Source organism: Priapulus caudatus, unplaced genomic scaffold (genome assembly GCF_000485595.1).
Source record: "Priapulus caudatus unplaced genomic scaffold, Priapulus_caudatus-5.0.1 Scaffold84, whole genome shotgun sequence".
NCBI classification, from domain to species: Eukaryota; Metazoa; Priapulida; class Priapulimorpha; order Priapulimorphida; family Priapulidae; genus Priapulus; species Priapulus caudatus.
Window position 1 is genome coordinate 474,899 of NW_014577145.1, and position 14,378 is coordinate 489,276.

General features: G+C 43.9%; 1 protein-coding gene across 1 annotated transcript in view; it reads left to right on the plus strand.

Annotated features, from left to right (window-relative positions):
* The window catches only part of LOC106804716 (DNA-directed RNA polymerase II subunit RPB1-like), a 19,440-nt gene extending 5,286 nt beyond the window's left edge, over positions 1–14,154 (plus strand). The window contains exons 3-26 of the mRNA XM_014806009.1: positions 685–758; positions 1,231–1,512; positions 1,966–2,127; positions 2,243–2,463; positions 2,636–2,768; positions 3,143–3,267; positions 3,471–3,681; positions 4,247–4,456; positions 4,863–5,111; positions 5,500–5,589; positions 6,227–6,355; positions 6,857–7,079; positions 7,220–7,430; positions 7,525–7,669; positions 7,868–7,973; positions 8,162–8,367; positions 9,095–9,319; positions 9,743–9,934; positions 10,155–10,310; positions 10,478–10,582; positions 10,876–11,058; positions 11,467–11,670; positions 11,820–12,009; positions 12,245–14,154. Coding sequence (XP_014661495.1) covers positions 696–758; positions 1,231–1,512; positions 1,966–2,127; positions 2,243–2,463; positions 2,636–2,768; positions 3,143–3,267; positions 3,471–3,681; positions 4,247–4,456; positions 4,863–5,111; positions 5,500–5,589; positions 6,227–6,355; positions 6,857–7,079; positions 7,220–7,430; positions 7,525–7,669; positions 7,868–7,973; positions 8,162–8,367; positions 9,095–9,319; positions 9,743–9,934; positions 10,155–10,310; positions 10,478–10,582; positions 10,876–11,058; positions 11,467–11,670; positions 11,820–12,009; positions 12,245–13,614 — 5,391 coding nt within the window. The 5' untranslated portion in view covers positions 685–695 and the 3' untranslated portion in view covers positions 13,615–14,154. The remainder of the gene's footprint in view (positions 1–684; positions 759–1,230; positions 1,513–1,965; positions 2,128–2,242; positions 2,464–2,635; positions 2,769–3,142; positions 3,268–3,470; positions 3,682–4,246; positions 4,457–4,862; positions 5,112–5,499; positions 5,590–6,226; positions 6,356–6,856; positions 7,080–7,219; positions 7,431–7,524; positions 7,670–7,867; positions 7,974–8,161; positions 8,368–9,094; positions 9,320–9,742; positions 9,935–10,154; positions 10,311–10,477; positions 10,583–10,875; positions 11,059–11,466; positions 11,671–11,819; positions 12,010–12,244) is intronic.
* Positions 14,155–14,378: the final 224 nt, after the last annotated feature.

A 14,378-nucleotide genomic window follows, 5' to 3' on the forward strand; every position in this document is an offset into this window, starting at 1 on the left:
CAGGCCCAAATGCTTTTGCAACAGGCCGTGGCGGTGTGGGGGGGGGGGTTCCCAATTTTACCCAAATTTTTTTTTTTAACCTAGATGCTCTGAGATGCAATCTGGTGTATTCTGAGCTGCAGTGAACAGACACATTTGGATTACAGTATGGTCCTTTTTTCCAATTTGGTTTCTCCTGGTACATTCAGAGTTCACCAAAAGTTTCCAAATTATGACGATTTAGTAATTATAAGAGTTAGACAAGTACGTAAATAGCGTTACTCAAAAACAAAAACAATGCTTCTTGTGCACATAACATGCATACAAAGATACTCAACTGATTTATTAGTAGTAGCTCATAAAACGCTTTTTTTAAACTTTTTTTTCTTTTCTTTTTTATATCATACTTGAGCCAATTGTAACTGGCCGAAACAGCAGAGTAGACGGTCAATTCGACTGGTGGCTGGTTTCTAAATGAGAACACTGCCCATAATAATAGATTAGTTTGCATGAATGCTCAAAGCAAAATGGCTAAAAAGACCAAAAGTACCAGGAATGTATATTGTGTATTCTGTGTTAGCTGGAACTGCATGAAATTTGAGTAACACCCTACATTACAGGCCTATCTCCTTTCTGACATTTCTATGAAAAATTTAATTTAAATAGGATACAGTGCTTGTACTTTTATTTATGTTCTACTAATAGGTGGAGATGAAATGGACAAATCTAAGTTTGGAGTAGAGATGAACAAGGAAGATGACGAGGAGCCAAAATTGAAAGTAATTATATTTTATTCAAGTATGTGGTAAGCAGATATAGTCCAGATAGTTTCCTTTCTGCCAATTTATGCTGTATGAGAAAACAATGGAGACGGGGGAAAGTAATACTATTAATACAGGGGAGTCCTGGTACAAGAAATTGCAAGAAAACAATTCAGATTTAACCAGGGCTCTCTCGTAATTGTTTTGTCTAGTCTTTATCAGCTAAACAAAAAGCAAGTCTGGGCGAATATATAGTAGCTAATTTAGGATTGTAAGTTGTAACACACTTATCTGACTATAAAAACCTTTAATGCATCTAAAAATTAATCAGCTTATATGAAAGGTCCAGCTGTGGCCAGCTTTATATTCCTTACTTCGCAATGATTCATGCAGATTTTGGTGGTCGGGCAGTAAGTTTGTTTGTGATTCTGACCGTCACAGTGACCTTGAAGAGCATTCCTAATCATTCTGTGATCCTGACTACATGCAGGGTCATGGTGGATGTGGCCGATACCAACCTAAGATCCGCCGATCAGCGCTGGACATGGTTGCAGAGTGGAAACACATCAACGAGGACTCACAGGAACGCAAGATCGTTCTCACGGCCGAGCATGTGCACGAAATCTTTAAGAACATTCCCGACGATCACAGCATGGTGCTGGGCATGGACCCTAAGTACACACGGCCCGACTGGATGATTGTGACAGTAATACCCGTGCCACCACTGTGTGTCCGCCCTGCGGTCGTCATGTTTGGGTCTGCCCGAAATCAGGTGGGTGCATGTTACTCTACCCCTCTTAGCCTCCTAACCCCCCTTATTAATCTTCTCTGCCTGCCAATCCTCCCTCTTGTCATTTCTGTTTTTTTTTACACTTTTTTCCATTGGCTTTACACCCCTCCCCTGCTTCTTTCCCTACTTGTTTTTTGTCATCTACCTTCCTGACTCCACTTTCAGTGTGAATGTGGTATTGGGTCTTTGACCAGATAGTGTTGCTTTATAAATTACCCATTGATATGGTTATTTTCATTGGAGTAAATAATAGATATTTCTTTTTGTTTGAAGAATAAAAAACTTGGTGTACTATTATATATATAACAACTTGAGTGTCTGGTAAGATTTGGGCTAAGTTGGCAATGATTTAGGAACTTTTCACATTTATGCATGAATCTCTGATTAAGTGAAAATGTATGTAGTGCTGAATTCGATTTTTGTGCTTCCCACTAGGATGATATCACACACAAACTGAGTGATATCGTTAAGGCTAATAACCAGCTACTACGTGATGAGCAGAATGGCGCCGCTGCACACATCATTGCGGAGGACGTCAAGATGCTACAGTTCCACGTCGCAACCATGATCGATAATGACATGCCTGGATTACAAAGGGTGAGCACACAGCAGAGACAGAAAATTCATAGCAGGTAGCTATTACATAAATTCGTCAACCATTAAACTAACATGAGTTGTGATTTCTTATTACTTTACTGTTGTGATTATTCAGGCGCTGCAAAAGTCCGGCCGACCGCTGAAGTCCATCAAAGCTCGTCTGAAGGGAAAGGAAGGCCGTATCCGTGGCAACCTCATGGGGAAACGTGTGGACTTTAGTGCGAGAGCTGTCATCACTCCCGATCCAAACTTGGCCATAGACCAGGTTGGGGTTCCTCGCACGATTGCCTCTAACCTGACGTTCCCCGAGATCGTAACGCCTTTTAACATTGACAGGTAAGCTTGCTAGAACTGTGTTGCTAGTGATTTCGATTTCTCTGAGCAATAGTCAATTGTGCTTATCTGTGAAAATTGGTTGTCGCAAATCTTTGTTCAGTTACGGTTTCAGGGTTATTTTTCTTGGTCATTCTCATCTCTGCAGCACTGATACATCTTCCAATATATTCAGAATGCAGGCACTCGTACAGAGAGGGGCCAACCAGTATCCCGGTGCAAAGTACATCATCAGAGACAATGGTGACAGGATAGATCTACGCTTTCACCCGAAACCCAGTGATCTACATTTGCAGTGTGGATACAAGGTTCTGAAATATGATAACAGACAATATGTGTAAGGTTGAACATCATTTAGCTATAGGCGAACATGAAACCTATCAACGAGTTCATTTAGTTTGTTGTTTTGCTGTCATATTAATTTTTGAAGGCAATATTGCCATGATTGTGTACAGGGTATTAGCCAGGAATGAGTATTGTGGGAGTGCAGGAAAAATATTTGGGAGTGCAATTTTTTTGTATGTCTGTCTCAGCCAAGCTTTAGATCATTATTTTAGGCCGTGCTACACATTTTTGGTTGTCCAGTTTCAAGACTGACCGTGCAAATCACGGCTGCACGGCTCGCTGGCTAATGCGTTGATTGTGTAAACGTCCCTGGTGTTTATGTCTTCTGTCTTTATAGGTTGAACGCCATATCCGCGATGATGACGTGATCGTCTTCAACAGACAGCCAACGTTGCATAAAATGTCTATGATGGGTCACAGAGTAAAAATACTTCCATGGTCCACCTTCCGTCTGAACCTCAGGTAGTGCGCTTACATCATATTTGCTGCTTTACGTGTGTAGTAATTCACGTTAATAATCTGATCTCAGAGTTCTAAGAAGATCCTCGAAGATCTTTCTTTGTTGGGTCTCTCTATTTTTGATGGTCAACATGGTCAAGGATCACACTTTGCTTGCACATGTTGTTTTGTTTATCACATCGTTAACGTAATTTGTTGACATGCAGCGTAACAACACCCTACAATGCTGACTTCGATGGAGATGAGATGAACTTGCATGTGCCACAGTCCATGGAGACTCGCGCAGAAGTTACCGAGATCATGATGGTGCCGCGTAACATCATCACGCCTCAGTCGAACCGGCCCGTCATGGGCATCGTGCAGGACTCGCTGTGTGCTGTGCGCAAAATGACCAAGAGGGATGTGTTTCTCGAAAAGGTGTGCTGACGTAATTTCCATTTGTTGGCAGGTTTGCGATGGGAGGAGTGACAAAATTCTTTTTTTATCATTTTAAAACGGGTAATTGCAGAATAAACCCTAGTTACCTCATTTCACACAGTAAGATGCAGCTTGCAGAATTTCAAGAGCATTTGTCTGTCGCTCTTCCCATCCATTCATTCGTTAACAATGTGCGTGCGAATATAAATGGCTTGACATACGGCGTTGATATTCTGGTCGTTCGGGCCTGGGGCCATTCCAAAACGAAATTTGGAGGTCGAATATGTGGTTTTCAAGGTTAAGAGGTGTGAAGGAAGCAGGACTTTTCCTTTAACTTGGGTAACTGGCTAGCATTGAGGGCTGGCAATTTCCAAGCCTAGAAGTGGAAGTGTAATAGTATACAAGGGAGCACTGTTAGTCTTTTTTGGAGCACTGTTATTAATGGCACAGGTTGAAATGTAAGGGACAGAAATCGCCTTCCGTTTAAGGACACTACCATGTTTAATCTTTAATTAGCATTAATTGGTTAATTAACTGGTTAAAGACAATTGGGTACTTATTACAGCACGAGATGATGAACTTGTTGATGTGGCTTCCGCCCTGGGATGGCAAGGTGCCACAGCCTGCTATCCTGAAGCCGAAGCCTCTGTGGACAGGAAAGCAGGTGTTCTCCCTGATTATACCCGGTAACGTAAATCTGATCCGTACGCACAGCACTCATCCCGATGAGGAGGACACCGGCCCCTACAAGTGGCTCTCACCTGGAGATACAAAGGTAAGTTTGTGATGCCACCCACGTCGACGTATTGGGTGCAATAATTTTTTGATGGGTCTCGTAACTGTTTATTGTGGCAGGTGGTGTTTGTGTGATCTCATGCCAGTAACAAGATGTTCATTATTGCAGAGAGGCTGTGTGGAAACCTGTCTGTGTCTAGCAGGGAAAATTTACTCTTTTTTACGGGAGCTCTTTTTCAAAAGTCTGTGGAAAAAATAGCTCTTGTCAAAAATTGTACGTGAGCTATTTTGAGCCTCACGGGAGTGATTTCGGAGGTTTGTAGAGCGAATCGCTTGTCGCTCCCGTGTATTATTTACCCTGGTGTCTAGCGTTGGTGTGTGGAGTTATACAGCCTGCTGCTTGAGTGTATATGTGTTGTATTACTGTATGCTGTTGATGTTTGTAGGTGCTTATTGAGGGTGGAGAGCTCATCACAGGAATCATCTGTAAGAAAACTGTCGGTCCATCGGCCGGCTCCTTGCTACACGTAGTTGCACTCGAGCTTGGCCACAAGCTGGCAGCAGATCTGTATGGCAATATTCAGACTGTGGTGAACAACTGGCTGTTGCTGGAGGGCCACTCTATTGGCATCGGCGATTGCATTGCTGATCCGCAGACATATAAGGAAATCCAGGACACCATCAAGAAGGCCAAGGTGTGCATGTACATGGTCTTGAGCATGCGGGTGTGCTGTATTATGCTATGTCAGCCCTGCTTGCTATCATGATAAATAATGACAACCTAATTACGTATTATATAGTACACGTACTTGTATGAATAGTAAAATCCATTATGGGTTCTTATATACCCTTCCCCCTTATAGTACAGAGATTTTTACAATTTAGGAATCGAGTGCTTATGAAATAAATTGTTTTGAAAACAGACAAGGAATTAAATTTATATGGGCAATACGTTTGCTAATTCAGCATGTGAAACAAGATGAGCAAATTCAGAATTATTATGTTGAAACCGACATTATTAAAATATTCGATTTATAGAAAAGTAATAGTGCTTGTGTTGATTATCAATGTAACCTATTTCAGCAAGAGGTGATAGACGTTATCGAGAAAGCCCACAATGACGAGTTGGAACCAACTCCTGGCAATACACTCCGTAAAACGTTTGAAAACATGGTATGCTGCTAAGTTAACACGTGTGCACAATTTTATACTAGACTGTTATACTTATCTTTATATCAGTCCCTCACATATGTTCTTTATCTCCTCCTGCTTTTCTACTGATTCCTCATATCCTTCTTCATATACACTAATGCTAGCCGCACACTATCCGACCCGAGCGTGATTTGAAGGCTTACGATTGGATTGAGATGTTCTAGTTTGGCTCGGGAGGCTTAAGATTGGCTCTGGAGGTCATTTTGGCCCGATTCGAATTTTGAATCGGGAGCAGATCGGGTCGGATAGTGTGCGGGGCCTTACGACGCGACTCGGATAGTGTGCGTGGCCATCCGACCCGATCGGCGTGCCCTGAAGAAAATTGACCAATCACAGAGCAGTGCCATGGGAACCGCATTCGAATGGAATGGCATTCGAACCATGGGAAACACTCCCGACCCTTAGTACACGCTAAATCCGCTGGGAACGCCACGAGAGTGCCATGGTTTGCATCAACTTTGAGTCGGGCAGTGTGCGGTGGCCTCCCGATCGATCGGGAGTTGGTCGTATAGTGTGCGGGGGCTTAGTGCTGTGCACAGTGCAAAATCGGATAGTGTGCGGCTAGCATAACCAATTTAATTGCATGATTTGCGTGTAGGTCAACAGAATTCTTAATGATGCTCGAGACAAGACTGGAAGCAGTGCCCAGAAATCTCTGTCGGACTTCAATAACTTCAAAGCCATGGTGGTGGCTGGCTCAAAAGGCTCAAAAATCAACATCTCACAGGTACTTTTGTGTAATTGTATGCACGTAGAGCAGTCGTTTTAAACACCCGAGTCACATCCTGAAACTGGGAAGCTGAAACTTTCGAGAGATTATCGAAACTTTATTTTGTTGTCGGACTGTTGCGGGCACAACTTGCTGGCTATAACTGGGCTTGTGAATCTTCTGTAGGTCTGTGAATTGCCATGATTTGCCAGTTTTGATCCTGCAGATCTCCTGTCCCCTATGCCACTAAACGTCTACACTGGGTCTTTAATTTGGACTGCCCAGGGGCCACAGCAGCAGGGGTGGGTAGAGTTAAAAGGTTTTTGCATAATATACCTTTGTATATAATCACCTTAACTTGCCACTGAAATGTTTAAATGCACCTGATAGAGTGCGCCCGAAACGACCTGAAATAGAAAACGAACAGCATGCCACAGCATGTAGCCCAGCACCGACACTGCGGTTTGTTTTTGAACTACTAGGTGTGGTTACAATATCTGAATGTTGTGCTTTTTTTAGGTTATTGCTTGTGTAGGACAGCAAAACGTGGAGGGAAAGCGAATCCCATTTGGTTTCCGGCATAGAACTCTACCCCACTTCATCAAAGATGATTACGGCCCTGAGAGTAGAGGCTTTGTGGAGAACTCCTACCTGGCTGGTCTTACGCCATCAGAGTTTTTCTTCCACGCCATGGGTGGTCGTGAAGGTCTCATTGACACTGCTGTCAAGACTGCAGAAACTGGTAGGCTTATATTTGTGCCAGCATATCTTTCATGACTGTCGTCTCGGCATAGCATATATAGAGGTTTCCGTAATGCGAGTTGTGTGTGAACGTGCCTCGTTATAGATGTCATCGTTGAAAACATTTTGAATGTCGTTCAGGTTACATTCAGCGGCGTCTGATCAAGGCCATGGAGTCAGTTATGGTGCGGTACGATGGAACAGTACGTAACAGCATGGATCAGTTGGTGCAGCTGCGATACGGCGAGGATGGGCTTGACGGCACAGCTGTGGAGTTCCAGATGCTGGCTTCCTTGAAACCCTCGAACAAAGCATTCGAAAAGAAGTTCAAATTCGACATATCTAATGAGAGGTAACGTGTACCAAGCAAACCCGTGTTCGCATTGTTCTAGTAGTTACATTATTGAGTCTCGCCGAGCTTTACTTGTTTGCTTATGTTCTCGTAGGAAGCTGAAGAGGATTCTAAATGAGGATATTGTTAAAGAACTGCTTGGGTCAGCTCAAGCTCAGGCAGAGATCGAGACAGAGTGGGACCAGCTAGCCAAAGACAGAGACGTAATACGCACCGTGTTTCCAAGTGGAGATAGCAGGGTAACATCAATATATATCAATATATATCAATACATTAACAAAGTTTTCTCCATTATCTAAACTGATAAAAACTATAACAGATATACAGTTCCCGTAGTGTGTAGTGTTGCAAATACAGTGTCATTCCACACGCATACACCGTATGTGATTAGAACGCAAGAAGATAAACGTTCTAGAACTGGACCGTGGTGTTTGCAGGTTGTGTTGCCGTGCAATTTGCAAAGAATGATCTGGAATGCTCAGAAGATTTTCCACATTAACACGCGGTCGCCGAGCGATCTGCATCCACTCAGAGTTATTGAGGGTAATGCTTTAGATGTTGTTTTACCTGCACTATGCTCTGAATCTCGCTAATCTAATAATTGCGACTTTCGTTCACTTTCTTAGTAGCTTGCTAGATTGTATAGTTTAGTTTTTGTCATTGGCTGAGAATGTTTATTCACTGTGTTGAGTCAGTAAATTCATATAGTGGATTGGTATTCTGTTCGAAAGGGGTAAGAGATCTGAGTAAGAAGCTCATTATCGTGGAGGGTGAGGATCGGCTGAGTAAGCAAGCGCAGGAGAATGCCACCCTAAATATAAATGCCATGCTGCGTTCTACGCTCTGCACCAAGCGTGTTGCAGAGGAGTACAAGTTGACGACTGAGTCATTCGAGTGGCTGTTGGGTGAGGTCGAATCTCGCTTCCAGCATGCACAGGTTAGTACCACCCTCGTTTGTTTCCACCTTTTACTAATGATGATGTGTTTAATATACTGAAGATGTGGTAATTTACTGGAGAAGTTTTTTCACGAGTGCTGCAAATGTGTCAATTGAGGTTGAGATGTTAATTTCTGATACCTTGTGCCGCATGAATCAATTTTGATTGTCAGGTACGATGTGAAAGAAACTGGGAATAAACGTGTGTTTCCTGGTGGATTATCAGTATATGGCTAGATTAGTTTTCTTATCATTGTGGTTGGTGCCACACACATTGTGTTTGACATTTGGACATGCCAGGCAATTGTTTCTTTGCAAATAATTTGTTAAAGCCACAATATGCGCATCTACACGCTAATTTCTCCAGTACTAGACTAGCAAATACTTCGTGTCATGCATAATCATACTAGTATTACTACCTTATGACAAAATAAATTCTATGCAGACTACTGCAATAGGATTCAGGATCTGGATACTTAAATTCACAAGGCATGCTGCATTTTCAATTTTGTTATTAAAATAGGAGGCACAACCACTGTATTTGACTTGAATCTTGGGCGGTCATGAAAATGGACCTTATCTATAAAAGTTTTGGAGAATGGTTTTTCTTAGTTGTACAAACCTTGCTACAACGACATACATATCTCAGCTGACTTTAGCATGCAGCTTTTCTAGGATAATTATAGTCTACGATTACAGTTCTTTGACGATCATGGCTCTCTTGCAGGCACAACCAGGTGAAATGGTAGGACCACTTGCAGCACAGAGTTTGGGAGAACCTGCTACACAGATGACGCTAAACACTTTCCATTATGCTGGTGTGTCAGCTAAGAACGTCACCCTTGGTGTCCCACGTCTCAAGGAGATCATTAACGTTTCCAAGAAACCAAAGACGCCCTCGCTGACAGTGTTCCTGACAGGACAGGCGGCACGTGATGCAGAGAAAGCCAAGGTAAGTGTGTTGCGCTTATCTAATAACACTGAATCACAGAACAGCCACCACATAAGTGGTTGTAATGTGACGTGCCTTGTAGTGAACTGTTATGCTGTTTTAACAGAGTTTGTAGGCTACTATCACAGCAATTGGCAATATTTTAAAATTTTACGCGTTTGCTCCACTGGCGAGTATTTATTGTAATCGCGTTGGCAACTCCGTGATTTATCTAGCATGCTTGTTAATATCGTCTACAATCAGTGTGGTGAGTGACGAAAATCTTGTGATAGTTTTGGTGAGCACTTTAGTTAATTTTCCTGCCTGGTTTAATTTGGGTAAGACCACGAGATTTTTGAAACATTATAAGAAACATTACAAGGTGATAGTTGACATTCGAAAAAATTCAATCATTTGAATGTTGCCCGCTGTCATTTCATCAAGGATGTGCTGTGTCGTCTGGAGCACACAACACTTCGCAAGGTGACAGCAAACACTGCCATCTACTACGACCCCGATCCACAAAACACCGTGATCGCCGAGGACCAGGAGTTTGTCAACATCTACTACGAGATGCCTGACTTTGACCCGACACGCATCTCGCCCTGGTTGCTGCGCGTAGAGCTGGACAGAAAGGTAAACAGCAACAGCATGTGCTGTGTGAAATGGTAGGTGTAGAGAAGTTTGCTAATTGTACCTGTTTGTGGTATTCATACATAAGAATTCATCCGAGTCATCAGTGCTTTCTGTCATTGTAGTAAAGTGTGATAGTAATAGCGGCTATTGTCTGACTCTGATATATCACTTCATTCATTGTATCTTTACACTTTTATTTTTCTTCCTTGCCACCTTGCAGCGTATGACAGACAAGAAGCTGACTATGGAACAGATCTCCGAGAAGATCAATGCTGCCTTTGGCGATGACCTCAACTGCATTTTTAACGATGATAACGCTGAGAAGTTGGTTCTACGTATACGCATCATGAACAATGACGAGAATAAGTTCCAAGACGTGAGTAGAATAATGTGTGCTATAAAGCAGCTGTGACGGCTTGTGCACTGATATATGTTTGAGTAAAGGAGACTATTTCCTTCTGTCTCTTGTATTGTGTCAAGCCTTATGTGTTTTTTACTGGAACCTGATCGCTTGAAGAATTCAATGTTGTTTTTTACTTATAGGATGAGGAGGTTGTGGACAAAATGGACGATGACATGTTCTTGCGCTGTATTGAAGCAAACATGCTAAGTGATATGACTCTCCAGGGTATTGAATCCATTGGAAAGGTAACACCAATATTTTTCTACGGTTGCCACTCAAACTTAGTATCTCACAGTGAATGGTTGTCCTGATATTTATCTAAAGAAGTTGTCACCTGTTTCTCTACCTAGTAAATTCTGAGTAGTTGTAAGCCTCTGGCTAAATAATTGTACAAGATGCCACAGTGGGGGTATTGCAATACCTACATAAGTACTTTCATCAAGTCTATGAAGTGGCATCACACGACACCATGTCACTTGGAGGTCTGCGACGAACATGCTGACAACTCTGTGGTGAAGTGTGCATGTTTTGTGCACAGGTATACATGCATCTGCCGAGCACCGATATCAAGAAGCGCATCGTCATCACGGAGGATGGAGAGTTCAAGGCCATCTCAGAGTGGCTGCTCGAGACAGACGGTACGAGTCTGATGAAGGTGCTCAGTGAGAGAGATGTCGACCCCATCAGAACAACATCCAACGACATCTGTGAGATCTTTGCTGTAAGTGTGCTGCAGCCGCCATGTACGACTTTATATACACACTCGTAAAACCGATGGGGTTGATGTGAGTCTGTGCGATCTTTGCTGTAAGTGTGCTGCAGCCGTGTACCACTTTACCCATACACTCTCATAAAATCATAAAACCGATAGTTGTTGATGTGCAGCTGGGGCATCTTTACTCTGTGTGTGTTGCAGCTAGGCATGACCTTTCATACACACTTTAAAACCAATAGTTATTTAGATGCGTAGTACCTTAGCTATGTATGTCCAACAGTCCAAGTGAACATTAGCAGCATACATGGACAAAGTCCTATACCGTATACAGTCCTATACAAAAATAAATGAACTTGTCCTGAATTAGATATTGCTCCAGAACTGGTGTTCTTATTGTGCGCTTTTTGTCATTAGGTTCTGGGAATTGAAGCTGTACGTAAGGCAATCGAGAGAGAGATGAATTATGTCATCTCGTTTGATGGCTCCTACGTCAACTACCGTCACCTTGCTCTGCTTTGTGACATCATGACTCAGAAGGGGCATCTTATGGCCATCACTCGTCATGGCATCAACAGACAAGACACTGGTCCCCTCATGCGATGCTCATTTGAGGAAACGGTACGTATATATCTAAACATAACTCGAAATCAGCCCGTCTTACTAGCATGTTATTGGTAGGCAGGACTTTGCAGGAAGTTCATGCATCGTGTGCTGGGTAATTCCATCATTCAGTGTAATATTTACATTGTTTTCGATTTTTTGTTCAGGTTGACATCCTCATGGATGCTGCAGCCTCTGCAGAGGTCGACTGGATGAAAGGAGTGTCCGAGAACATCATGTTGGGACAGTTAGCACGGCTCGGTACTGGTTCGTTTGACCTGCTGTTGGATGCTGAGAAGTGCAAGCATGGTATTGAGTTGCCGACCAACATGGCTGGAGGCATGATGGGTCCCAGTGGTATGTTCATTAATCCGTTACGAGTGCCACCGTATTTATAATATATTGTACAAAGTTGTATATAGTTATGTAATTCCTACATAGTGGCAATTATCTCCACGTATACCTGGCATTACCCTTTTGTATTTGTATGTTTAATTTTTGTAGTTTTTGTATTACGTTGCATTTTATTTCAAATCTGTTGGTATAATTCTATAATGCTCTTCACATTGTCATCTTGTTCTCACTCTTACAGGTGGGATGTTCTTTGGCACTGCGTCAACCCCGCAGAGTGGCATGTCGCCTCAGATGACGCCGTGGGGTCAGGGTGCGACACCGGCGTACACGGACATGTGGTCGCCGGGCGTCGGCAGCGGCATGACGCCGGGCGGCGCAGGCTTCTCGCCGTCGACCGCGAGCGACGCAAGCGGTTTCTCGCCCGGCTACTCGCCCGCGTGGTCGCCGCAGCCCGGCTCACCGGGGCCCGGGTCGCCCGCGAGCCCCTACATCCCGTCGCCGGCCGGGCCGCTGTCTCCCAGCTACAGCCCGGCGTCGCCCGCGTACGTGCCGAGCTCTCCTGGCTCGCTGACGCCGCGCAGTCCCAGCTACTCGCCGACGTCGCCTTCCTACAGTCCGACATCGCCCGGCTACTCACCGTCCAGCTCCTCCTACAGCCCGACCAGCCCGAGTTATTCGCCCGCGCAGAAGAGCTACTCGCCGACGAGTCCCAGCTATTCGCCGACCAGCCCCAGCTACAGTCCGACCAGTCCTAGCTACAGCCCGACCAGTCCCAGTTACAGTCCGACGTCGCCGAGTTACAGCCCGACGTCGCCCAGTTACAGCCCGACGTCGCCCAGTTACTCGCCTACGAGCCCAAGTTATTCGCCGACTTCGCCGAAGTACAGCCCAACTAGTCCGTCGTACTCCCCCACGAGTCCTTCCTACAGTCCGACCTCGCCTAGCTACAGCCCAACAAGTCCGAGCTACAGTCCGACGTCGCCCAGCTATAGCCCTACTTCGCCCAGTTATAGCCCCACGTCACCAAGTTATAGCCCTACATCACCAAGCTATAGCCCTACAAGCCCCAGCTATAGCCCGACGAGCCCCAGTTACAGCCCTACCAGTCCTAGCTACTCCCCGAGCAGCCCCAAGTACAGTCCCACGTCCCCAAGTTACAGTCCAACTTCGCCCAGCTACTCCCCAAGCAGTCCGAGTTATTCACCCAGTTCTCCCCAGTACACCCCGACATCTCCAAAGTATAGTCCCACCAGCCCATCTTATAGCCCAGCGTCACCTTCGTATTCCCCATCCAGTCCTAAGTACTCTCCGTCAAGTCCCAAGTACAGCCCGGCGAGTCCCTCCTACACGCCCACCTCGCCACAGTACAGCCCTTCATCTCCACAGTATAGCCCAAGCTCTCCACAATACAGTCCTAGTTCTCCTAGTTACAGCCCTACGAGTCCGACGTACTCGCCCGCAAGTCCTACCTACTCACCGACGAGTCCCACCTACAGTCCTCCGAGCCCACAAGGTTCGCCCTCTTACTCCCCAACAAGCCCCACCTACTCCCCCACCTCCCCGACCGCCTACACACCTACAATGGACGAGAGCAATGATGAACACTAAAGCACTTCGTTCGTGGGAGAACCTTTATATTCGTTGCAAATGGTATACGCTAGGGTTGATAATCGTGGTGTCGCCACCTGTCGCGCTTTGTAAGGAGCGTACGCGATGAGATGTACATTTGTTCGTATTAGTACTTTAGTCATGGAGTTAATTGTACGCATTTAATGGAATTCGTGTATTTTGTTGGTGCCATTTCTATTCACTCAATTTATTAAAATCTTAATCATGAAACACTTCTTTAGAAACAGTTGCTGATCAGTCATGTCAGTCACAATGGTAGAATAGGGAAATGTATGCTTTAAGATATTCGTGTCATCATTTGTTTGACATATGTAAGTATAATGCCTTGAAATTAGAGATATTACATCAAAGTAAATATGCTCGTCGAATTGCGGAAACAGAAATCCCAAGATTTTGCATGCTTGTCAACTTAACCATGTCAACAATGCAGATTTGTTACTAAAAAAAGTAAACCGGTTTGATTTTTAAATGTATAAACGAAATAAATATATTGTTTCCCAATTTGGGTTTGACCAAATATTTGCTGTAACATTTGGCTATATTCTTAAACCTAATGCTCTAAGAATTCTTGAATTATTAACATAATCTTCAAAGGTATTTGTTGTACATAAAAATTGTAACATGATTTTGCTTAATAAAATTCTAAAAAAATTAACATAAAAATCTGAAAAATGCCTTAGTGATTATATATACACCCAAATTGTTTTTAGGTACTAATGACATTCATCCAACATTGCAGCATG